Consider the following 25,017-nt stretch of genomic DNA (forward strand, 5'->3'; position numbering starts at 1 on the left):
TCAGCGAATTGGACACTAATTACCATTCTAGAAGTTTGAGGATTCAATATCCCCACGAAAATTGTTAGGATTCGAAATAATAATAACCGACAGATAAACTTACTTACTCAATCCCTCTCTTGAAGTGCCATGGCTTAAATCTCAAATCAATAATTTAAGAAGTTACACATATACTCGCCTATTCAAATTAATAATTAAAGAAACTCCTCGTTTACTCTCTACTCAATATATCTACTCTACTCTACTCTATATGACCGTGTTTACGATCATGATGTCTCTCGAATTATCAAAATTGGGTCACAGCAACACACCAAAAATATTGGGGGGTAAAAATGTAATATTTGATTACCAGGGGCTGAATGTGTATGAAAATTCATAATTCAGAGTCCATAATGTCCACAACGTCGAACTTCCATTTCCATATATTAGTGTTGCCATGTAACAAAGCTCAGCTCCACAGCAACCCCTGGAACCCCTGGTTGGTCGGTATCACTAGCCTTTTCCGGTATTGATTGAAGCATGTACAAAGTCTTCACAGCGGCTTATTCCGCCGGACAAGACATCAGCCAAAACTCCGATTACATCAAATGCCTCCTGCAGATCGCTGGCCAAGTTCATTTCATCGAGCCATGTTAGTAACTCCTTGGAGAACCCCATCATTTCCCTTACGTTATCAAGTCGCTCTTTCATCACCACCTCCCAACCCTCAAGGTTTCGGGTTTCGCTTTCCTCTTCCGTTGTGGTGGCAGATGTTCCTTCTTTTGCAGAAGATGCAATGCTTGCCGATTTTTTGACCTTGAAGAAATGTTGCAGTTGCTGAATCAGGCCAGTGTAGACGAGCATTGGCCTAATAGTAGTTAACAAATCGTTGGCTTCTTCTGCTTCCGTGTTTGGGTTACTACTACTCACCGATGAGCGACTGGTGGATTTGCTATGAGTATGCTGCATGTATGCATGGAATATTCCACGCTGTAGGAATGCACGTCGATGCAGCAACCAGGATTCATAAGACTCAGAAAGAAGTGAGTTCACCATCATAAACTGAACAGTTTCTTCAGTTGCTGCTGAAGGTTGTGGTCCTGGAGATAACGGTCGCGAATCTACAGTGGACGAGGATAAATAGGTTGAAACAGATTTAGCCATCGTAGAACGTTGAGATGGGCTCCCTTGATCCAGTAGGTGACGAGCCATTTGAATCATAAAAGGAAGGAACCGGGAATTGCTTTCTCTTCCCCCACCCCTGCTTTCAGCACTAAATGATGCCCCGGTAGCAAATCGAGCCAACATCTACATGACAAAAAACATAAATACAGATAACTCGTTAGAAGGTAGAAAAGCTAATCCAGGAAAGGAAAAGTTTCTAAGTGAACTTAAAACAATTCACAAACTGACAACAGGCAATAAACATACCAGAACAATATCATATGTCAAGAGCCGAAGTCGGTTTCCATCAGCACGACCAAGAGCATTTAGGTTGTCCCAATGCTGATCAACATATCGGATATACTGTGCCAATGGGACAGACGGACCTCTCACGGGGAACAAGGAATTGCAGAGGGATTCGTTGTTCCTGAGTGTTGCTCCTTCCCATTCTTTCTTTGGGATTTTCAAACCAGCGTCTGTTCTTTTGGCCTCTTGATGGCACTGATAATGAATTATATTGAAATAACTCACAGTCGTATAAACGCACTCCCCACGATTACTTCCAGATGTCCCAACACCAAGGTTAACCCTCTTGCTGAAAGAATAAACCCCCAGCAAGTCAGAAGGCCTCAAACTATAGCCCTCTCTGCACACCATGCAAGCCAACCCATCTTCCTCTTCCTTTACATCTTCCAAACCTTCAAGAGCTGACTGAGAAACAATGATCCGTTCAACACCATCTGAAGCAACTTGTCGCATCCCAAGTTTCTGCATTATCGAAAACCACGGAATATATAAAAGCATAAAAAACATACACTGGGAACAGGCCAAAAATAATATCCAAGCATCAGACAATGCAAAGCCAGAAAAATTCATGTTGCATCAACTTCCCACTCCCAAACATGTTACCAATTCATTTTCAATGTTCAAGACATTTTGATGACGAGAAAAGAGTTTTAAATCTTTTTGCATGCTGTGTCATTCCAATGAAAATTCTATTGGAGAAGGAAATTCGTTTTGAAATTGATTTCTAAAAGTATAAAACTCTAAAACAACGTGTAATCAACACAAGCAGAAAAAATAGTGAAGCTAAACATAATGTACGTAAATGCAAGTATAAGGAAACACATAAAAAATACTGGGTCAACAGTTCTTAAATCATGAACTATGAGACAGTACCTCTAGTATATCTTCTCTGTTCTTCAAAGCAAGCCGCCTCATTTCATCCCTTCTGGCATGCCTTAACATCCGCACTTTATCCTCCAAGAATCCATCTCCATTTCCCTCCTTGTTAGAGAGGGTATCTAACAAGTTTTCAGCCCTTGCCCCAATCTCATTCTCACCCGGAACTCTTTCCAGTGCATGAAGCACAGGTAAGATCCTTCCTTCATCAATACACCTCTGTGTAGCCAAATGCCCCATTGACAAACCCCTTAGCATAGACAGTATTAGCGGAATGGATGGGCGTTTCAAGGCGAAGGCCCATTCCATACTAGACCTGAAGCCAGCCTGCCCTGCAACAGCAAAACTATCTCTCAGATGCTTAACTGCAAGGCCAGTGATGCCCTGTTCCAAAATAATATCCTTCAGTCTCTCCCCACAGGAACTTGTTTTCAGCGACTCCGAGACTCTAACGAAATTTTCCACAGTAAATCTCTGCTTGGCAGCTTGCTCAGAGATGCTTTTATCCTGAGGATTGTCTTCATGCTGTTTCTGTAATCGATCAAATTTTTCCCAATCATTCAGGTATGGAGTAAAATGTTGGATGAGTGCAGCCATAGCAGCAGGTTCACCATAGGTCAAGTAAGGCAAGATTCTAGCAACCATTTCAGTGTTCCTCTGTTGTTTGTTTGATTTCTTGGAACCAAAAGGATGAGATAATCTCTCCAGGAACATGAGAACAATTTTTTTGGCCTGTTCACCAGTTCCGGTTTGTTCGCTGGAGACGGTAAGAGCACTCTGTCCAATGCTAATACTTTCACTTTCATTTGCTTCAATTGTTAGACTCTCCACAATCAAAAGAATGCCTTCAGCTGACTCCATGGCATCCACAGCGAAAGCACGCCTTGCTGTTTCTAGAAGTAATCCAAGAGCTCCAAGCCTCAATAAAGCACGCCTGTTCTCTCTTATTTTGCAACAAAGCATAAGAAGATTAAGAACTGCCACCAATTGCTCTTGGTTTGACTTGAAATTATCCCATATACGCTGGTTCAAATAAAGAAGTTACAGTAAGACCAGGAAAAAAGGTTTAATCGGACTTTAAATTGAAAAAGAACCGACAGCTCCACTCCAATTATCCCACATCAGAATAGCATAGAAAGACCATACAACTGAATATAGTAGACGCACAATCGAAAAAAGTAAGGAGCTGGACCTTGAATATACCACTAGAGTTCAGCGTCCAAATAAAAAATGGGATTTAGTAAATAGAGTTTGAAACTGAATTCTACATGAAACAAATAATTTTTCTTGCACAATTAATATGCTAATTAGCAGCATATTTTAATTACCCGTAAACATCGAAATATAAAATTTTTCCCCAAGTAATATTGAAAACCATTCATTGGGTCAGTGCAAATTTCCAAGCTCACATGAAGAGGGGACGTTAGAGCATCATAAAATATTAAATTCAATATAACCAAACTCAACAACTTCAGTCGATGGGTTAAAATTAATTTAATTATTAATTTATATTCTCAAACACTTTCCTCCACTTATGGACTTGACAATTAATATAAAGCTGAACAAGTGGTTATTAACGATGACTGAGATGATATTATAAGAATTTAAACACAAAACTACTTGCTCTAAGACTATGTTAAATCACCACTTAGCCTAAAAGCTTCAACTCATGAGTTGCAGTAAAATTTAATTATAAAAATCATATTTTTAACATTTTTCAAAAACCTTCTTCACAAAAAAGCAAAAACAAAAAGCTTTTTTTTTTTTCTTTTTTTGTCTCTATAAGCTTTCAAATACTATACCATTAGCTTTTCAGAAGGCACTAAAACATTCCACCAAACCAATACACTTAAGGTATTGTTATCAATAGCAGGCCATATTCATTACAGCTGCCAAGGCAAACTAAAAAGTTCCTTTAAAGAAAGCGAAGTTTGACCACCTAATATTACGATACAGCAGATCCATCATCAAAGGTGTGTTCAGAAGTCATTTCCATTTTTAAATATCGTTCACTCATTTAGCACCCAGGGGATATCCTCTTTAGGGTCAGGTAAGGGAAAGGCATGAAATCTTTTTTTCATTATCTTAATTTAACACATTTGCTTTAGAAATGGTATTTCTACTAGAAAACTGAAGCATTCATCAAGTGTAAATTTCAAAGGAAACTATAGAAAGGCATTCTAACTAGACAAGGAATGATTTATACTAAAAAGAAAATTTAAAAGAAAGAGAACTCCACGAAGAAATGAGAATTTTTTGTAACAAAGATTCATGACTCTGTGTGGTTGGTGAGCGCAAAGTGAACTTTACCATGCAAGTACAGATAACTGAGAATTTTTCTAGTGGAACTTCAAAAAAGGATGTTAAAGAAAAAAAAATGAAAATTGCGGGTTTATTATGCCCTAGCAGTCATAAAAGAGTGAAACACAAAAAATTCTGTGATACTGCATTAGGTGGATTGCCAATTGGAAGGGGAATAGAAAAGGAAAAAAGTAGATTGGGGTAAAAATCGAAGCAACATTACAATTTTAAAACCCAAATTTTAAGCCATAAGTTTAGGTTCAATGGGTTGAAATAGCAGTTATTAAATCAATAAGAACACTTATCAGGAAATTAGTACATTTAAATCTTATTTAGGCAACTTCAACTTTGACACTTACTCCATTGACGTTTTATTTTAATACTTTTATCTTTCAAAGATTTTATTTTAATATTCTGGAGTGAAAAACTATTTTAGCCCTTGTAGTTAACTTTATGGTAAATATTTGATCAAGACTTCGAGCTGTCTTGAAACTTGCTGTGACCCACTATTATTTTATATGTGATTAAGGACTAAAATAGAATATTGAAAACTTCAAAAGACCAAAACAGACCCTTAGTACAGTACTACGATAGAATTTTTGGTAAAACTTCAAGCTGTCTTAATAAACAAGGTATGAAAACAAAATAAAGAGCGGATTAAGGGTCTACTCCACACACCTGGATCATGCGCAACACTATTTCCAGTCCTCCATACTCACGCACTGCCCCTGCTATAGCAAATTCCAACTCTGGATCTTGCGATTCCTCTCTGTCCTCCTCCAATTCCTTAATCATAGGTTCCGTTGCTTCACCATCTAGCCCCTGCATATTTTATCCAACCCCCAAGAAAGTTAGTGGTATTAAAAGGGAGTTCACCTACAAACTTATCTAATCCATATTTTATGAATGTCTTCAACATATAACATTAACATAGGGATTCCCATAGAGGCAATAAGAAACATGAGGTAAACATAATCCTAAAAAAGCATATTCCAACCATCTACTCATCGATTATTGAAACAAACCTGAAGCCGGTAAGTCACTGTCATAGGAGGAGGGTCTCTTGCAGAGATGGTAGATATTAATGCACTATTAGATATGGAACTTGAAGATTGGTTAGACTTCTTCCACACTTGCTCATAGACTAGTGCAATGCTCAAATCAAGAGAAATTATATTTCCAGCAACTAGCAACTCCATGCCGTAATCATCTTCAAGAAAACTAAGTAGCTCCAATTGATGACAAATTTTATTTTTTACATCACGCATTAATGGACCAATCTCAGCGCTGGAATAAGGATTCTTTGTCATGGATCCCCTCATGAATTCTTCTTGCGTGTGTGCCTTGTTTAGAACCATGAGATACACTGGCTCCGGTTTTTTGGGGGAGATCAGATTGCAGAGCTGCTCTTGAATAAACTGCACATAATATTTTAAACTAAGCTGCCAATCTACATACCACTTCAAGCAGAAAAATAGATGAACTGAAAAGGGTAAAGGTATAACTTTTTAAAAAAAAAAAAAAAAAATATATATATATATATATATATATATATATATAAGGAAGTGATCTCTTCACTTTACTCCGGTAAAATTAAAATTTCCGAAGGAACAGAGCAATCTATGAGGGACTGGGACTTTATTGACTGACTAGTACTCAGAGTAAATTTATCATACCAAACAAGTCCGCCCTTTTCTTTCCTCCCCATGGATTTGCAAACCAGAAATGCAGGCTCGAATAAATTGCCTCTTGTTATCATTGCTTTCCAGCAGAAGGCTGTCCAAGAGATCTTTCAGAAGCCGGTTACAATCACTAATCAATTTTGTCTTCTGTACTACCAAGCCACGAATCACAATGAGAGCCTCAAGAACTTCAGAGAGTAGATTATCCCACATGAATCTAGCAACAAGATCAAACTAAATAAGCTTAAACAGAAGTAGCCTGAAAACAGATGCTTAAGGAAGAAGTTATACCTTGATCTAATATTAGGGATCTCTAGAAATTTCCCAAGGAGCTCTATGAGCTTGTGAAGAATAAATCCCTGGGAAATATCGATACGAAGGCTTCTCTCCAGAGACTCCACATTGCCCACTTCTTGGGAAATTAATTGGCAAATTGTACGTAAACACCCTCGTACAGTCAAAAACAAGCGTGCATCTTCTGATTCTACCATCTTGAAAAGTAATTCAAAATATTCAGCAGCACTCTCGCCAGCAGCAAGAGTTGCCGGCAACAGAGACACCAGTAAATCCAATAGTCGAAATTGTCTTGATGAACTTTGAGCACAAAGCAAACTTATCAGCATACACATTTCTGATCTTATAGATTGGGAACAGGCACATAGCACAAGTTCTGTTACCCATGACCCTAGCTCAAAAGCTGACAAGTCACTCTTAGCATTTCTACATACAACCCGCTTCCACTTAAGTGCATACTTCAGGGATAAATAGTCACTTTTTTGTGTCCGAGATCTTTGAACTGTACCTTTGAACACCTGAGACACTTTGTATTGCCTTCTAACAAAGTCAAGATATGATGCTCCCTTTTCCCATTCTGCATAACTCAGCAATTGAATATCCTGAGCCCTATGAGAAGAGTCCCAATTATGTTCAAGTGATTCAGGTGCAGACTTACTCCCACTAACAGGACCACTGAAAGATCCAGATATATTCGTAGTGGTTTCATCCTTATTTTGTGAAACAGATGTTGATTTTCCCATCCTCTGCTCCTTGTCTACCGTTTCAGATTTAGGCGGAGTACAGGCTTGAGATATGATCCTCAGACATGGAAGAATAATGTGCTCAGAAATTGCTGGATGTTTGGCACCCGACTTAATGGATGAAAACAATAGCTGGAAGACAAGTCGCAATCTAGCTTCCCAGAACTCATCAGCCAAAGAACAGACTTCGGAGAGCAGTGATAACTCCTCTCGAGTTGCCAATGCAATGTCCATAGAACGATGGTGTTCAAGGCAGTACATGACTTTCTTTTGGATGAGATTATTCAGCCCACTCACTGCATCTACATCCCCCTCAGAAAAAGAACAAAGAACTGACCTAGCTTGTATTCGAGCAGTTTTGGGCCCATGATGAATATTATTCTCAAAAAGCTCAGATAATATACCCAGACTAATGAGTTGCTTCTTGGAACAATGATGCTTTGATAACACTTGCAATATCTCAAGACACTGAGTGACAAAAGTAGTCGCACAACCATAGCAGTTATTAGGAGATCTAGAAATCACAAATCTTGAAGCTGGAAACCCATCATCAGTATGTTTCTGGTGCAAATATGTCATTAAAACCCGACGAAGACCTTGAAGCGTCTGGACACTTTTACTGACAGAATCAAAGGCTGTTTTGCATTTTTCACCATATAAAACCCCAAGGAGCGCAATTTTACGATTAATTTTGCACGACGGTCCTGGAAGTGAGACCATCATTTGCTGAACAGAATCTTTCTGTTGCGAGTCCATTTCATTCTCACCAATGCTTGAAACAATTTTTAGTAGGGGTTTCTTGAAGCCTAAGAGTTGCTGATATCTCCTGTGAGCGTTTTCTGATTCAGATTCTATTGCAGCTAAACCTCTCTTCATATCATCATCACTCTCCATATTATCAAATGTAAAACTTGGCTTTGCCATAAAATTAAATTCAAATCTTCCATATTTGCTGTATCCACACTCATTGCATAAGAAAGAGTCAAGGTTCTCATAATTTATGTTCCGGCATTGCCGACATTGATATGCATTTTCATGGCAATTGTTGCATAGTCCATACCTATCAGTGACTGGACGACTGCATCGAGGGCATTGCAAAGGTTCAAGGGACAAAGCCTGAAGATTTTCATAGAATGAATCCAGCTCAATCATGAAATTACATGCAGTAATTGGAATGGGAAACTCTACTTTTAGCTCAGTCTGATTGAATGCAAGATGGCAACTTTTTGCACGCTTCCACAAAGACCAATTATTTTTCAACTCTGACAAGTCAGCCACAGGTCGATTATTGTAGTATAGATTCAAAACTTTCACAGATTTGGACTTCCGAGCATCATGAACATTCATTATAACAGTTTGAATTGTGTAACTCCCTGTACATTTGACAATGATGCGGTTGTCAGTGAATTTTGTTTCAGATTTAAGACTCTCAAGTTTCATCCTGCTGTAAGGCATCTCAGGAGAACTGCAAGCGGCACAAGGTTCACTCTCTAGATAGTAACCATCAAACTCAACTAAACCACTTAAAGTATTGTAAATACGTGAATTTGGATGATTAGCTAACAGCTCATTTTGTGAGTGAAGTGTCTCATAAATTGATCGAATTACATCAGAGGTCAAGCATCGGTCCAGAAGTTCAGAACTCTGCTGCTTAGAACCAACATCAGGAACTTTTCCCAGCAACCATGTGACCAGTTCTGAATATTCCGCAATGTTCAGACCATACATAGGAAGACTTTTAACTTTTTGCAAGAGAGACATCAATAGAGTTTCTTTAAATGTCTGCTTTCCATGATGCCAAATACCACAAACAACACCCTTGGCCTCTGCCCGGACAGAACTTGAATTCCATTCAAGAAGAAAGCAATCAATAAAATTGCTCAAAACATTGTTACCCTTATCAACAAAGATATTCACCATGGACTCCATATCCAAACAGGACTTTTCCAAGGCAGAATCATTTCCATCTTCACCTTTTCTTTTCTTTCTAGAATCCACAGTTTGTGTACAAGATTTATTAATACTTGTCCCAGTATCTCCAGCTTCAGATTTTTGTACAGAATGGCCAATATCTTTTCCTGTATAGAAGACGAGATTCAACAGTTTGAGAGTCTGAATGACAGACTCCTCCCCAAAGTAGAAAACTCCATTCAGCAAAAATGGTAGCACATCTCCGTGTTGTAAACAGTATTTCTGCCAATTTCGAGGCCTTGCAGCAGCTACTTCAGCCATAGTTGTTAGACATTTCACTATCTTTACGCTTCTCTCATATGACATTGGATTTTGGAAACCACCAGCCTTATTTATGTAATTGAAAAGTTTCTTTACTTCAGTTGAAAACTGCCAAGAGTCCCGAATACTGTAATAGTGACTTTTGCTGCCGCAAATGTGGAGGAAAAGCCTTCTAGCATACCTTCTAACAAAGCTAGTATTGGGGTTGTTAATATAACTGCAAAGAACATCCCGATAGATATCCAACTTCAAATCCTTGTTGCTATAAATCTTATAAACCTTCTCCTTCTCCTTCTCCAATGTCTTGTCATATTTTTCTGGTCGAACCAATGTATATACAAGACGAAAAGCATTTTCTAATAAGAGCCTGTGATAGTCAACAAAAAGATCCGTACGGTGTGCTTTCGCATAAGAATCTGAAAAAAATGGAGAGAAATTTCCAGCCGGCAGATCCTTACGAACTGTTAGCAGAGCTCCACATCCAGAACCATTATTAAAACTATGTCCACAGTCAGATTCTATTGTGGATGACTTAAAGACATGCACCAGCTGCTTCAACACATCCAAAAGATAATTTACAAAAGATTGTTGTCTAATGGAACTGCAAGCACGGAGTAGTTGTGAGGTAAAGTCACTTTTTTCTTGATCATCCACAGATGGTTGTGCAGTAACTGAAGTAGATGGTGCAACCTGGGTTGAATTCTTGTCGTGTGTATCAGCAGTAGTATTGGGCTTGGCAACTGGACCATCACTACCAGGTTGGTGCCAGTTTCTTAGCATCAAGGTGAAGAACATGAAAACAAGAATTGCAACTTCCCCAAAAGAAGTACGGCTTTTTGCTTCAAAGGGTTTGTTGAGATTAATCTCATCCAAAAACCATTTAATTAATCTTTCCAAGTCCAAGTTTTCAGATTTCAAGCTGTTCATAAAAGGTCCACCCATAGTGGACGATAATCTGTAGAAAAGCTGCATAACAGGAACAGCCTGAACACCTGATGTTGTCTCCATCCATCCTTTTAACTGTTCAAGGAGCTCAGAGAGAAGCAAGGAATTAACAGTTTGTTTAGAAGCTGATATTGAAACTGGATCAGTCACTGAGGCAGAAAAATCCCCAGAATCAGCTGGCTCCAAGACATGAATTGATGACACTGGATTCTTCACGCTAATATCTGATCTTGCTGATGTTAAGCTTGAATCATTGATATCTTCTGTTGAAAAGTGATATTCATTTCCATCTCCCAGTGATTCCACTTCAATTGGGATGGCAGTCATAGGATGATCTCTAGAATGTGGTGAAGGAAGCCTGTCTGCATCAAGTAGTACCTCATAGCATGACTCGCATAAATCAAAATCGGGACAGATTGTACAATGCCACCGTTGCCTCAGTATAGGAACTGTGGAGCAACCATCACAACAATATTGAATAGTAGAAGCAATAGAATCTTCTTCAATCATGACCTGGGGATTGGCACCAGTTGTTTCAGTGGATGTAGGTGCAGATAATGGAATATCAGCACAATCATCAGTAGCTAACATTGTTTGCTTTGGAAATGGGACCTGAAGCAACCTTGAAGATATAGCCAAGCTGAAAAGAAAAGGGAAGGATAGAATATTAAGTAAATACCTTAGAATAAAATTGAAGAATAAGAATAAAATTAAACAAATAAAACCTGCTTGCAGTCTGAACAGCCTCACTGGAGGAAAACAGAAGTTTCTTAAGTAGCACAACAGCAGGTGCAACAGAGCGTCTGCCAGTGTCAGGACCATGCAATGCCAGGCACTCAGCATAACAATAAATAAGTTCAACAGAAGAAATAACAATGTTGTTCAATGTCTGAGCGTTAGGCTGCTCCAAATCCAAAATTCCCCACAGAATTTGCATGAGTTCATCCACCACTTGAGAACCTAAATCAGTGATACTAACAATAAGGCGACCATAAAAAATATAAAAAACAAATATTATGCTTACTAAACAAATCAAGGACCTATTAAACAATTTAACAACGCACATAAAACATTATATCTATCTACTTTACAATATTTTCAAAGGAAGATGCAATGGAGGTCCCATGCTCTAAAAAGAAAAATAATTCAAAGCCTGCGAATAGATATGCCATTGGTTGAACATAGTTGTCAGCATGGAGCAAAGATTTGCAAAATCATGGTAAGACTGATTAGTTAGCCCCTTTCCTGGGTATAAATTTTTGCTTAAACTGTCATCTATCAGTTCACCTAGCAAGTAAGACTAACTAAAATATGTGATAACAAAATAAAGACCATTCTGATAGAATCCTAACACATTTAAATATTCAAAAAAAATTAAACCAGTCTATATATATATATATTAGTTCAACAACATATGTGGTGAGGGGATTCAAACCTTTGATCTCTTGGACAAAGGTATAAACCTAAATTAGTTGAACTATGCTAGATTGCTATTGAAAATATAGATTCATTCACCATACAAAGGACAGGTAGGAAAAGGTTAATACAGAAAACTGATATTGATAACTCAGCCATGGTATTTTATACTCTTCCATCTAAGTGACCAATGATAAACTGAACAGAAAACATGATCATGCTATGGATTTAAAGATAATGATTAAAAATAGTAGCAATTATAAGTGCAAATGGTGCTAAGAATAACTCCCATCCAGGGTTCTCGGTTTAGTTTGATTTTAAGCAGAAAATAGTGATCTAGATTGTAATCCATCTCACTTCACAACCCATCTGTGCTGATCATTGATTTGAAACTCTAAAAAAGGTTTCTACAACTCGAATTATCGAAAAATCTGAACCAAGTAAAACAAAGTACAATTACCATTCATTTCCAGGAAACAAGCCAAATTAGATCTACGATGCAGGGAAATCTTAGAAACTGCGTGCATTTGAGATGTAAATTCTTCAATAATCCATCCACTTGCAGCACCACCAACGCCAAGCCTAGAGGAGAGCGCAGATGTTGATTTCACCACACCAGTAAGACGCATGGTGTCCTTCACCTAATTACGAGGGGGGGGGGGGGGATTTCAGAGTAAGTTCAAAAGAATTTGTCACAATACAAGTAAAACATCGCCATTTAAATGATTACTTGATAGTATATCTCTTTTCTAGGGAAGATGGCTTGCAGGACACGACAAGCAGCAGATTGCAACAAGGGCTCCCGATCACTTTCATATATCGTTTCTAGTAATTGCTTGCACTTCAGTTTACTCAGCTCCTGATCTATAACATCAAGTTTTGGGCATCCTTGTGATCTACGAAGCAAATAATAACTAGACAAGACCTTCATACCATCTGCTAACACCTGCTGTTGAATAGGAGCACATTGCATGGATCGCCTCTTTTTTCCAGTTCTGGCAAGCAAGGAATTGGAACCAAGTGCACGTGCTTCCATGTCCAGGACAACATCCAGTTTTTCTTTCCAACCAAATTCATCTTTTGCTCGACCATACACTTCAAGATTGTCTATCCTTGGAAGTGCAGTACCATTGAATGCTGGTCCAACAGTTATAGTGAATTCTTCATCAGCAAGGAGAGACTCAGCAACAGTAAATGGTATATCGTACCAAGATCGCATTCCCTCGTCTAATTTTATGACTCTTTGGAAAATAGTTATCTCTGAAGGTATATGGTTTGCGGACGTATTACCAACATTAATGCGGCATCCAACCATAACAATATCAGGATTGGAGTTAGAGACAGTGATCTGAGTAGGGAAAAGGACATAAAATGTCATCCCAAATGATTTAAAAAAATTATAGAACTCTATCAAAGAAACAGAAGGGAAAAAATTAAAATTCCTATCCTAAGTTTCATTGATTAAGAATTAAAATAAGCAAGTGGACAATAAAATCCATACTTATGTGCAAGGCAACAATACCTTGAAACCTGAAGAACTAGGACTCTCAAGAAAACCATCCTCAGATGCCAAACTTTGTTTAGCTCCATCAGAATCACCATTTCGAATGGCGTCACCTCCCAATCTCACATCTGCGGAGATGCTAACAGTTTTCTCAAAAAAATCAAGCGGGAATTCTGGATTTGTACTGGCATAAGCCTTGTTATTGAGAATGCCAGAACCCAACTTTTTGATTTTTTCTGCAGTTGCATTTGCACTAGCATCCACTCCAACTGCGGTATGTGTGTATATTTGAAGGCTGCCATCATCATGCAAAACAAGACAGTGTGTTTTATCTTTGGATAAAGGCTTATATACATCTATGCCAACTAATTGCGAGGATGAACCACCCGCATGTCTCAAGTTTTGAGCATAAATCTCATGAGCCCCCATAGATACAGCCAAAGCAGAATTAGATTTTCCACTTGAAAAGCAAAAAAATAAGCCACTGTCAGCAAACAACTCCTTCCAACGGTGTAATCCAGCAGGCCGAACTTTTCCGTCTTGTTCCTCTTCATATATAACTGATATCTCAGTCAATTTTGTTGCATCAGGGCTTAACTGACCAACCAATGTGGTGCCATCTGCATATGCAAGAAATAATAATTTGTAACATGAAGAAAAGTACAATGACAATCCCTTTGCAGTCATTTCTCTTCCCTGAACGTGAATGATCTCCTTCAAGGGTGTAACTCCAACATTTCCCAGCGCTGACAACTCAAGTCTGAATATCCTACCATTTTCTGAAAGAACAATAAGAAAGACCCTTCCCTGTGAAGCTGTGAACAGTGTAGCATCAACTACCATGTCATCTGGCAACGTGAAGTAGTGCATTGGACTGATATTATCCAGGGATAGATCGTATATTTTGACAAACCTGTTTGTAACCACCATTAGTTGGACTTGAGACCCTGGAACCCATTCCATGCGTTTAATATGAGCACCTTGCAGAGCAAGTTCAATAGCAAGACGGTCAATGACTTCGCCACGATGGTTCAAAGTCAAAACTTGGCAATCTTCGTAGCCGGTCACAGCAAGATAGTTCTCTACTGTGGGATTAAAAGTAAGATGTACAATTTCAAAACGAACGACATTTTTGGAGAGTGGCTTAACATTAGTCTTGTCTGCCGTCATGAGTGCAGCTGTGGTCTGTTCTATTAACTGCCTAACATCAAAAATAGACACTTTATCACCTTCACCAACAGCAAGACGACCTCTAACGCTGACACTGAGCAAAGATTTCACAAGAGATCCACTAGCTAGATGTGATTTAAGCTCCTTGGCATTTGCATATTCTGCCTTAATCTTAAGGTCCAATGACCCACCTTTATATGTCTTTTTCAATTGCAAGAGATCAAGCCCATACGATAGCACCTTATCTTTACCCAGAATAATTTTTTTGTCTTTTGAAAGGTCTGGGTCCCTTTGGTTAGTTATACAAGGCAATAAACAAGAGCAAAGCTTGAGCATCCTTCCTTCAACATCTAGTTTCTCAAGTAAAACAGGAACTCCGTCCAGAAGCTCTCTAGGAACAGAAGCTCTGAGGCATTTATCAGTGTCTGTAACCACATCATCTTCCATATCAGATTCACTTTCAGGAAGTTGCTCTCCCTCCTCAGAGAAGGGCAAGAAGCACTGGAAGTGACTGGCACCATGTGCAGGGGCACTACCATGTCCAGTAAACTTGCGAGGTTTTAAACATTGGCAACTGCTGCCCCTAACACCCCCAGCACCACAGTCACAAAAGAAGCGACTGGAGCGGGAATAAACAACACGATGACCATGATGACAGACTTTTGCACACACAGAACAACATCCCTTTGAGACAGTCAGATCACATGTATAACAAAAGTACCAGTGTTGTTCCATGAAATTGCTGCCACTGGATGTAAATGTGCAGACTTTTGAAGCAAGTGCCCTTTCGCTGTTTGTGTCCTCCTCCTCGTCCTTGTCTAGACTAGCTACCTCACCATCGGAAGTTCCATCATCCTCATCTTCCTCGGCAGAAGTTGCATCGCATTCAAAAGATCCAGGTCCCTCTTCTTGATTGGAAGAAAGAACCAATGTCTCCGAGTTCTTCCTAGACCCAAATGACTTAGAAGAAAGAGGTCCAACTTCAGGTGCATACCTCGATAGGGGTTTTCCAGAGAGTTTCTCAATAACATTCTTACCAGATCCACTCTCAATCAAGATCATTTCAAGGAAACTAAAGAGGCACCTCAGCCCTGGAAGAAGGCGCTCTTCACCAACCAATTTCTCCATCAATATGAGAATTCTCTCCAAAAGTAATTTCATTGATTTCTCCCCTTTCAATAGCTGAACAACAAAATGGAAATAGGCCTTGGCAACATTGATATCAAATCGTAAAAATGCCATATCAAGGGATACTAGTGCAGCCTCAAAGATGTGACTCTGCAGTTGAAGTGCCAAAGGTTCTGAGGGTGATGATATGAGACAAAATACAAAACTCATGGATGACTCTCTAAGAGAAATAGAAGATCCTTTCACATTGACTCCACTTGAATCTTCCTCGTATAAGCCAAAAATCCTCTTCTCCAACCATTTTGACAGGCAAAGCAAATCCATACTAAGGAATTTATTTTGTATTTTCTGTTTAAGCTTGGAGCATGGATCTCCAGACAAGAGTTCAACAAAGAAACCAAGAACCTTCAAATTAACTAATTCGGAGCAGCAATTGTCTAAGGAGTCCAGAAGAACCAATAAATTACCACGTTGTAATGCATAAAGCTCCCTAACCTGCTCAGATACATCTTCAACACCAAGATAAAATTGGAATAAAGAAGACTTCGAAACATCTTTCCGGATGCTGTCCAAGACATCTATAGCCTTGACAATTACCCACTCATGAATAGTGCTATCACTCGCCCCAATTGTATTTATGTGTCTTAAGTACCCCTCAAGTTGTTTCAACAGAAACAGATCCCCGTAAGCAGATCCTACCAATTCCGCATTCAAACTCTGATACATATCTTCACACAACCCATGAACACTTTCAAAGGTCTTGTCAAATTTTATAGTCATTAGTGCATCCAGAATCCCATGAATTACCTCAGTCTCCAAAACAATATTACGTTTAACATCTACCATCCTCAGGAGCCCAGCTAAAACAGAAATAATCCTCCCTATGCTAAGGACACAAGAAAGCAGAATTCCACTGGAAGTTTCCAAATGAGAGGGAAAACCATGAAACATTGATTCCCAAGAGGCCCTTGATAAGAACCCAAGGGCTCTTTTGTCCACTATTTCGTCCAACCTAGACATGAGGTTAAAAACAGACTCCAGCAAGGAAGAAGTTGTGCCATAGTTCTCAAGGATCTTGTTCTGCACAGATTTATCAAATTCAGAATGTTTAAAGAGCAAGAGAGGGGAAAACTCAGCATCATGATCATGTCTACTACTAAGAGTAGCAACAAAAGCTTTCTGATGAACTTGTAAATACATGCACAATACAGCTGACAGCTCCCTGATTAAAATTGAAATTTGGTTATCTGTAATCACCGAGGAAAATATGCTTTCAGCAAACTTGGCATGCTCATTATCTGTCACTGTGGTATCTGTCGAGAAAGAGCCCACTGTAGAAACCATATTCTTATTGCAGTATCTCCATATTCCTACATTGAGGAAGGAAAGAATTAGAGATAGCCAAGCTCCGTTTCTTAAAAAATTCCAGCCCAGTGCTTTAAAGTCCTCCAGCATACTCCCACTATGCAAATGCCGAAGCAAACCAATCACAACTTGAGGAAACGTCATGCTCTTGACAATAACATCACTATGATCTAGAAGTAAATTAGTGAAGTAAAAGAAGCACGTTGTATTAGAAATGTCCAGCGTCTCTGGGTCGCTCCATAATGGGCATACATGTGTCAAAGCATTCACGGAAGGAAAATCCCAGCAAAGAACAAAAATATATCTTTCAATTATAAGGTCTTCTACCGTAACAGCTTGTTTACCATTCCAGAACCCCAAAATCCATGAGAATGTAGAAAAGATCTCACTGGGATTGAACCACGGACATTCTATTGTCAAATCATGCTTGTGTAGTGAATCAGGAAATGAAGAAATGTCAATCAACTGGTTGATCAAGCTATTAAAGTGGGGCTTGGAATCCACGGATGAACCAATTATATTCTTAGCAACATTTGCTCCCCAAGATGATAAATGATCATTCAACGTGTAAGGCAAACTGGAGGCAAATGCAGGAGCATCCCTCAACTTAGATCGAAAATCAAAAAGCAACGAAGAGGAACATGTATGAGGGTGAAAAACAATGTGGCGAAGTACTACAATCAACCTTGAAACCAGTAGACCCCACATTGACAATTCTGTACAGCTAGAAAATGTGGACGGAGCATCAATTGCCCTAATGGAAGAAAAAGCTAAGCTTGAAATTTCCATCTTTTCTCCTTCAGAAGATAAGTGAAATGCCACAAGAAGAATTTCAATATGAAAGACAGAGGGCAGAGTCCCAATAAATTCCTGGAGGCTGGAATATTTGAAGGAAATAGTTTTGGACTTCTCACTGATAAATTCCACAAATTGCCTGTATATTTGGGTCCTCAACTGTGACCCAGCAACACCAGTTCTACGGAAAAGTGTGTGGGCCAGTAAGCTTAGGGTCTGATCATTGTAAACAAAGTTACCATTTTCAGCATTCAAAATTTTCTTCACAATGTACTCCTCAAGGGAATCAGGCAACGCATGGCATGTGAGAAGACCATGCAACAACCTGTAACAAATTTCATGGATGTGGCCGAATTTCTTCTCAGCATGTTCAGGTAGACAACTAGCAGAAGCCTTGTCATCAGAACAGCACCCCTCACAGTTTAGCAAGGAAAGTAATATATCAATATGGTTCTGATTAAGTTTGTTGCAACCATCAGCAAAAACAGATGCATTCCATTCAGAAGAGAAGATGCATAACTTCATAAAGCTCAATAGTTCTTTAGCAGCTTGGAGAGGAAGATTGCAAAAGCTGGAGGCAGAATTGACAGAAAGATTCTGCGAGTCATATCCATCTACAGAACCAACAGAGCGGCCACTCTCAGAGAAGAGGTCCCCAAATAGAGCTTCGTCTTCATGACAAATAGCAGTTTCCTGTTCAACCGTGCTACTGCTCTTCATGCAACTGGATAATGATCTCTCTATTTTTGGTCTTAATCTCACTCCTTCAGAATAAAGAAAGAAGAGGAGATGCATCAAATCATCCATCCATTGTTTTGATTGAGGGAATATCATTCCCAAAATTTCTTCAACTGTATAATTCTTATGCAAAGGAACAATCTCCAAACGAGCATAGCATTTAGGCATGTCCACTGATAAATCAGCAGTAGAGCACGTGTGATGCATTTCAAGATCTTTAAGACTTAAGGCATGATATTTATGCCCCTTGAGATCTTGAATCAGTTTTATTATAACCATAACACTTCGAGGAAAATAAACCAGGGGAGGCTTCAGGTTTGCGATAGATGTATCATACCGCCAAACTGAAGAACTCAAATTATCCAATATGGAAGACACTATACATGTTTGGATGTTCACACAAACATAGCTGTTGCGAAATACAACCTGAAGTAGCTCCAAAAATTCTTCTAGGAGTAACAAAATGGTGCCCTCAAAACTACCTTCAACCATTGCATGACTATTTGCAAACTCAAAACATAGTCCAAACAAGCAAGGCAACGAGTTGGCAAAGAATGCAACTGCTTCCATCAGTTTAGCATCATATTCAATATATGGAAATTTCTTTGAGAGTTCAGTGAGAAGCTTTAATATCCTCAAACTACATGACAGTCTCTTTCGAAAACTTGTACTTCCTGCCTTCTCATCAAGTGCATCTGTGAGTATTACCAAATCTTTACAGATCAAAATCAAACGTTGAATGCATGCCAAATGTGCAACTGCCCAATGTTGGCAACGGAAAACCAACTTGTTCATGTCTTCAAGGGATGTGGGTTCACTGAATCCAGATTCAGAGGTCAGCTGAGCAACTTGCACGCATTCAGCAGCTATTGTCATTAAAAGCCTACTTGCCTGTTTTTCTTCTCTGGAACAACAGACTCCTCCTAAAACAATACAAGAAAAAACCAAACACAACTTTAGTGAGGAAAAACCTAATATTAATGCATAAGGAAAATCATTTAAAATTTCATAGTTACCTGTAAAACCACATTCAACGTCATTGTGGAACTCAATAGTAGCATCACAGTCTCCACCAGTAGATTTTAACAAGTCGATAAGTTCGTTCTTGGCACAAAGCTGAGCATAGTCTGATACTTTATCCATCCCATCAGCCAAAATTGTTTCCATAAACAGTAACATATTATTCTGCAGAAGATGCCAAATGGTTCTTTATATAATACAAAAAATATATATACATGTAAGTTGCAATATCAAGAAGAAGAATGAAAACATAAAAACCAAGACTAAAAATAAGAAGTTTGTTAATACGTAATATAAATCTTAAAATTAATGCACACGAATGAATATGAAGTAAGCTTTCATAAATCAAGACGGTCAATATCAAAATGAGAGTTATTATTGTGTACAATGTCATGAAAATATCAGCAAAATGTTGATTGTGATGGGAAGGAAAATGTGATCAGAAAATAAAATAAACAAAAAAGGTCAACTGTTGATACACCCTCTCAACTCCTCAACTATTGCTACGTCATCTCAAACTATCGACGTGATTTTTCTGTTCTCAAGTCACAACCTCATTGCCAAGGAACGTCAACCAACTTTTTGAAAGTAAGACTAGCTCATATTTAAACCTCAAAAATAGCTATTAAAATATATATATATTTTCCCAACATTTCTCTCTATTGATATTCTCTCGCTCTATTTTTATACTTCCCTCTTTCACTCTTTTTGTAAATTTTATTTTTCTAGTTTATTTAATTTTACATTGATACAATCTCTTATTCATGGATGTTGTCAGTGTTAAAAATAACATTTTATAAAAACAACTTTTAACAGTTCCATAAATTAAGTCAAATCATACGTATCAACTTCCACAGTTCCAAAGCTTTTACTCAAAATAAACATCAACGTTGATATCTCCATTGAGATTTATGTCAACATTGCTTAGAAGCCCTTGGGAATGATAAAATTTTCAAGCAAAAAAAAACCAGCTTCTGTTTTAAATCCACGTACAGATGTTTTTCTTTTGTTCCATTAGATACATTTTTTTGCGAGTAATAAACTGGCAGTGAGTTTGATGCAACTAGACACTTTAATCTTAATTTTAACCCATCCAACCGAATAATCTAGCCCAATCACCAATTCGAAATTTAATTCAGCCCTAATTGAATCAAACCATTCATTTGTAATAAGTCCATCCGGATATCAAATCAGACCATCTTCTCCAAATTTTATCTAATGGAGTCGCACACTAACATTTTTCGGCATGTAACTGGACTTTTTGAAGTTCAAAACTAAGTAGACACAGTAACAAAAACAAAATTTAAGATTTTACCTAATAATGATGATAAAAAATAACAAGTTTCATCAAGACTGAGAAATGTGACATCGGGAGGAACATTCTAATATTCTGACGCAGTCAACATGAGAGTACATAACAAATAACTTCTATAGAATAAAGAGGACTAAAAATATGATGCAAATATGACTTGACAATACATCTAAGCAGAAACAAAGCAGGCTTCAAGATTTAGTTCCAGAGAGGGAGACAGAGGCCTCCTATAGAATTTGTGTGGGGGTGAGTATGAAAACGCAAAGATGTACCCCTCCCACGTAATTTAGAAACTATCAGGAAGAAACAAACCTGAATACTAAAGTCATCGCCCTTAAACTCTGATTTCTCCAAGTAACAGAAAACCAACTCGAGTGATTTTTTAATAACCCCAACAACAATAGCTTCAGCTTGATTCACTGTCGAGGTAAATGCACCAAAGACACCATGCGTTAGTTGAATACCATGTCCCTAACCGAAACCATTCCCGAGAAGAAAGAAGGGAGAAAATTCCGAGAATCAATAAGGAAAGCCGCAAATTTATTTTTAATAAATTTCCAACTCATATAGTAGCAAATTGCTTACTCAATTTACAAATTCGTAGATTTCATTAAAAAAAAAAAAAAAAAAAAAAAAAAAAAAAAAAAAAAAAAAAAAAAAAAAAAAAAAAAAAAAAAAAAAAGGAAGTTTAGAGTGAAAAGCACTTCAACCCCAATCCAACTAAGTTTCAAGTCCTCACGAAATCAAAATACTCAACACGTTACGTTCATAACATTGCCCGAGTAATCCAAAAGCACATAAAAAATAAAAATAAAAATAAAAATTCAAAACGAAAACCAGAAGGCGTCCAAAACAAAACAGAGACCGAAAACACATATTTCTCAATCGAGAAAAGCTCGGGAGTGAAGCAAAGCGTACCGGTGAGGGATCGAGAAGCAGAAGTAATTGCATGAGCAATTGAGCAAACAGCTTGGATCTGAGGATCGGTCCACGACTGAAAAGCAAGCTTCCCGTCGCCTAGGTCCCGAAGACCGGCGTTGAGAATTGAATAGAATTGACGAAGGTCAAGTTTGATCGAAGAATCATCGGAGCGAATAAGAAGCTGGAGAATATCGGAGGAAGATGAAGGGTCCTTAGTATTGGCGCTGCTGCTGGAATCATCAAGGAAGAGAGTGTCTACGAGTTTGACGAGACTCTGCTCCGCCATGGGCAGTGGCGCCCAAAGGCCAGGACGATCAGAAGTAAAAACTTGGAGAAGAAGAAGAAGAAGAAGAAGAAAAGAGAAAAAAAGGATGTGCGTTTGATTATAAATAGTAAAAGAAGAGGGGTTTTGAGAGTGTCAAGAAAACGAGAGGGGGTTTATAACAAAATGTTGCTCTTAAGGCGGTCGATTGAAAGGGGAGAGAAAATATTCCCCCCGGAGATCTTTTTTTTTTTTTCTTTTTTTTTTTTTTTTTTTTGCATTGCTGTTAATAATACAGATATTTATAAATAAATAAATAATATGAAACGCTGTTTTTCTAGTGGCCACTTCCACTTGTCAGTTGTCAAGATGACTTGCGTTGTCCTTCATCTGACGTGGCAACTTGTATGTAAAGCCTCCAAGTTTTGTTTTATCATGCCTAATTATCAATCAAATATTAATCTCAAAATATTTTAAAATGTATAATTTTTTATTTTTCCATAAATCATTTCAGGAGTTAAATGTAATGCTTTTTTGTAATATATTAAATACACACCTTTATTAAATACAAAATTCAATTTTATTCATTAATTTCAAATGTATTAATAAAAAATTCAAAAAATAATTCATTTTAGATCTAAAATGTTTAATTTGGAATATCTCTCAAATTGTCATAATATATTAAAATGACTAAAATATTCTGATAGTGTCATTGTCTACCATGAAACGACCACATCTAACAATCATTTCCACCTTTAGTGACCCTTCCATAATAGTATAAAATGGTCCATAGAAATAGATGTCAATATCATTTTAAACCGTATAGACAATATTTTAAATATAAATTCGAACTGGTTAATTCTTAGTATTTATTATAATTTGACATTAAAGGAGCCAAATCCATAAGTGTTTTAATTCTAAATAGTTTTTATAAACAAAATGCATTTTAGAAAAATACTTGAATTGAAAAGTAATCCAAACAGATGCTTAAATGCCAAACTGAAAGGTAAGGAATATGATATAGTAATTTAATTTTTTTATTTTGTTGTAATTTAATTTCGGCTTCCAAGCACGATTTTCAGCCATCCAAGAAGGCAGAAATCACGGTACATTCAAACACGATGAACAACTATATCACCAGGTATCTCGGCACCAAGATCCATGGGAGGTGAGCCAAAGGTTTAAAACTATGCAATTAATAACTAGATCTTCTGCAATACGATCGACAATCCTCGGATCTGTGGATCACTAATCAAAGAAGAAACATCCGCATAAACACGATAGCTGCGAACGAATTGATAGAGGAAGAATCCAGATCCCAGTCGATACACAAGAGAGAGATGAAAATTCAATCGAAAATCAGAGTCGGCTAGTTGAGAAAGTTTTGAAAGATTAAACAATTGCTCACTTACCTCAGAAGCTCGAACGCCGAATTCGTGTGCTTACAGGAATTGAACTTCGAACGCGAGCGATCGCGAAATGCCTAGAAAAGATCGAACAGAGAGGCGATGGAGTAATCCATGGAGTGGTGCAGAATCGCGTGCTTACAAGAAATAATCAAAGAGAGAGCAACTGACTGGGAGTCTCAGAGTGAGAAGGATTTTGAAATTTGTTTCGCGGCGTGCTTTCTTCTCCAGCACGAATTTTATGGCGGTAGAGTGGTGGGTTTTAAATTATGTAATTTTTTTTTTAGGGGAACGATTCATCGCTCGGACTACATTTTGTTTCAAATTTTATTCTATAATTTCTTTTTCTCAAAATATTCTCTAAAATAAATCATAAAACCATTCTTGATTTTGTTGAAATTAGTTGGATACTCAAATTACCTATTTCTCCCTTGCCACTGGAATAAGCTAGTTTTTTGCACATGTTTTTGTTCTCATTCACATGCATCTTATGAACACATTTAGGAGTTTACCCTATTAGATGAATTATATAATTCAATCTGAACATAAGCTCTCATCACTTTGATTTTGGCTTTCCAAATATCTCATTTCAATAGAGAGAGTATTCCTTTGATTATAAGTCCATCATCATTGTTGTGACACGTCGGGATCATGGGTTTGTAATGGAGGAATATCCTCTCCATTGGAATGAGACCTTTTGGGAAGCACAATATCATACCCATGAGAGCTTATGCACAAAGTGGACAATATCATACTCATTAGAGCTTATGCACAAAGTGGACAATATCATACTCATTAGAGCTTATGCTCAAAGTGGACAATATCATACTCATGAGAGCTTAGGCTCAAAGTGGACAATATCATACTCATGAGAGCTTAGGCTCAAAGTGGACAATATCATACCCGTGAGAGCTTAGGCTCAAAGTGGACTATATCATACCCATGAGAGCTTATGCTCAAAATGGACAATATCATACCTGCAAGAGTTTATGCTCAATATCATACTTATGAGAGATTATACTCAAAGTGGACAATATCATAGCATTGTGGAGGGTTACAAGTCGCGTTCGTCTAACACACTCAACATAAAATTGTTCAAAATAAACACACTTAACTATGAAGTTCCTTTGATGAATCTATGAACAAAAAGGTACACTCAAACCTCTTTGGTTGTTATTAACATCAGTGGGTGAATAGGGTATAAATTGCAATTTCATTAAAATTGCGTCCAACACTTTCAATTTCATCAAACTACACCTTAAATTTGTAAATATTGCAATTGAAGGTACTCTCAAATTTAGAAAATTTATAAAATATAATAAGCTCAAATTTAAGTACTAAATATACAAAAAAAAAAAAAAAAAAAAAAAAAAAAAAAAAAAAAAAAAAAAAAAAAAAAAAAAAAAAAAAAAAAAAAAAAAAAAAAAAAAAAAAAAAAAAAAAAAAAAAAAAAAAAAA

General features: G+C 37.6%; 1 protein-coding gene across 1 annotated transcript; it reads right to left on the reverse strand.

Annotated features, from left to right (window-relative positions):
• Positions 1-94: 94 nt before the first annotated feature.
• On the reverse strand, positions 95-22,353 carry LOC111487125 (auxin transport protein BIG). Its single transcript, XM_023134379.1, has 14 exons — positions 21,889-22,353; positions 21,283-21,389; positions 19,655-19,823; positions 13,461-19,561; positions 12,669-13,286; positions 12,399-12,579; positions 11,248-11,482; positions 6,600-11,162; positions 6,303-6,525; positions 5,652-6,044; positions 5,305-5,448; positions 2,323-3,348; positions 1,411-1,911; positions 95-1,287 (listed from the first exon to the last, which is right to left on the reverse strand). The coding sequence occupies exons 1-14, from the start codon at positions 22,175-22,177 to the stop codon at positions 493-495; spliced, it is 15,345 nt and encodes a 5,114-aa protein (XP_022990147.1). The 5' UTR covers positions 22,178-22,353; the 3' UTR covers positions 95-492.
• Between the last annotated feature and the right edge of the window lie 2,664 nt (positions 22,354-25,017).

This window comes from Cucurbita maxima, unplaced genomic scaffold (genome assembly GCF_002738345.1).
Source record: "Cucurbita maxima cultivar Rimu unplaced genomic scaffold, Cmax_1.0 Cma_Scf00012, whole genome shotgun sequence".
In the NCBI taxonomy this organism is placed as follows: Eukaryota; Viridiplantae; Streptophyta; class Magnoliopsida; order Cucurbitales; family Cucurbitaceae; genus Cucurbita; species Cucurbita maxima.

What these genes read in the sequence shown, in the direction of transcription:
- LOC111487125 (XM_023134379.1), bottom strand. Translation starts at nt 22,177, where the DNA reads ATGGCGGAGCAGAGTCTCGTCAAACTCGTAGACACTCTCTTCCTTGAT. An exon ending in GCGATGACTTTAGTATTCAG is followed by an intron (nt 19,824 to 21,282) that starts GTTTGTTTCTTC and finishes CATCTTCTGCAG; the next exon opens with AATAATATGTTACTGTTTAT. An exon ending in TAGTGTTGCGCATGATCCAG is followed by an intron (nt 3,349 to 5,304) that starts GTGTGTGGAGTA and finishes TATTTGAACCAG; the next exon opens with CGTATATGGGATAATTTCAA.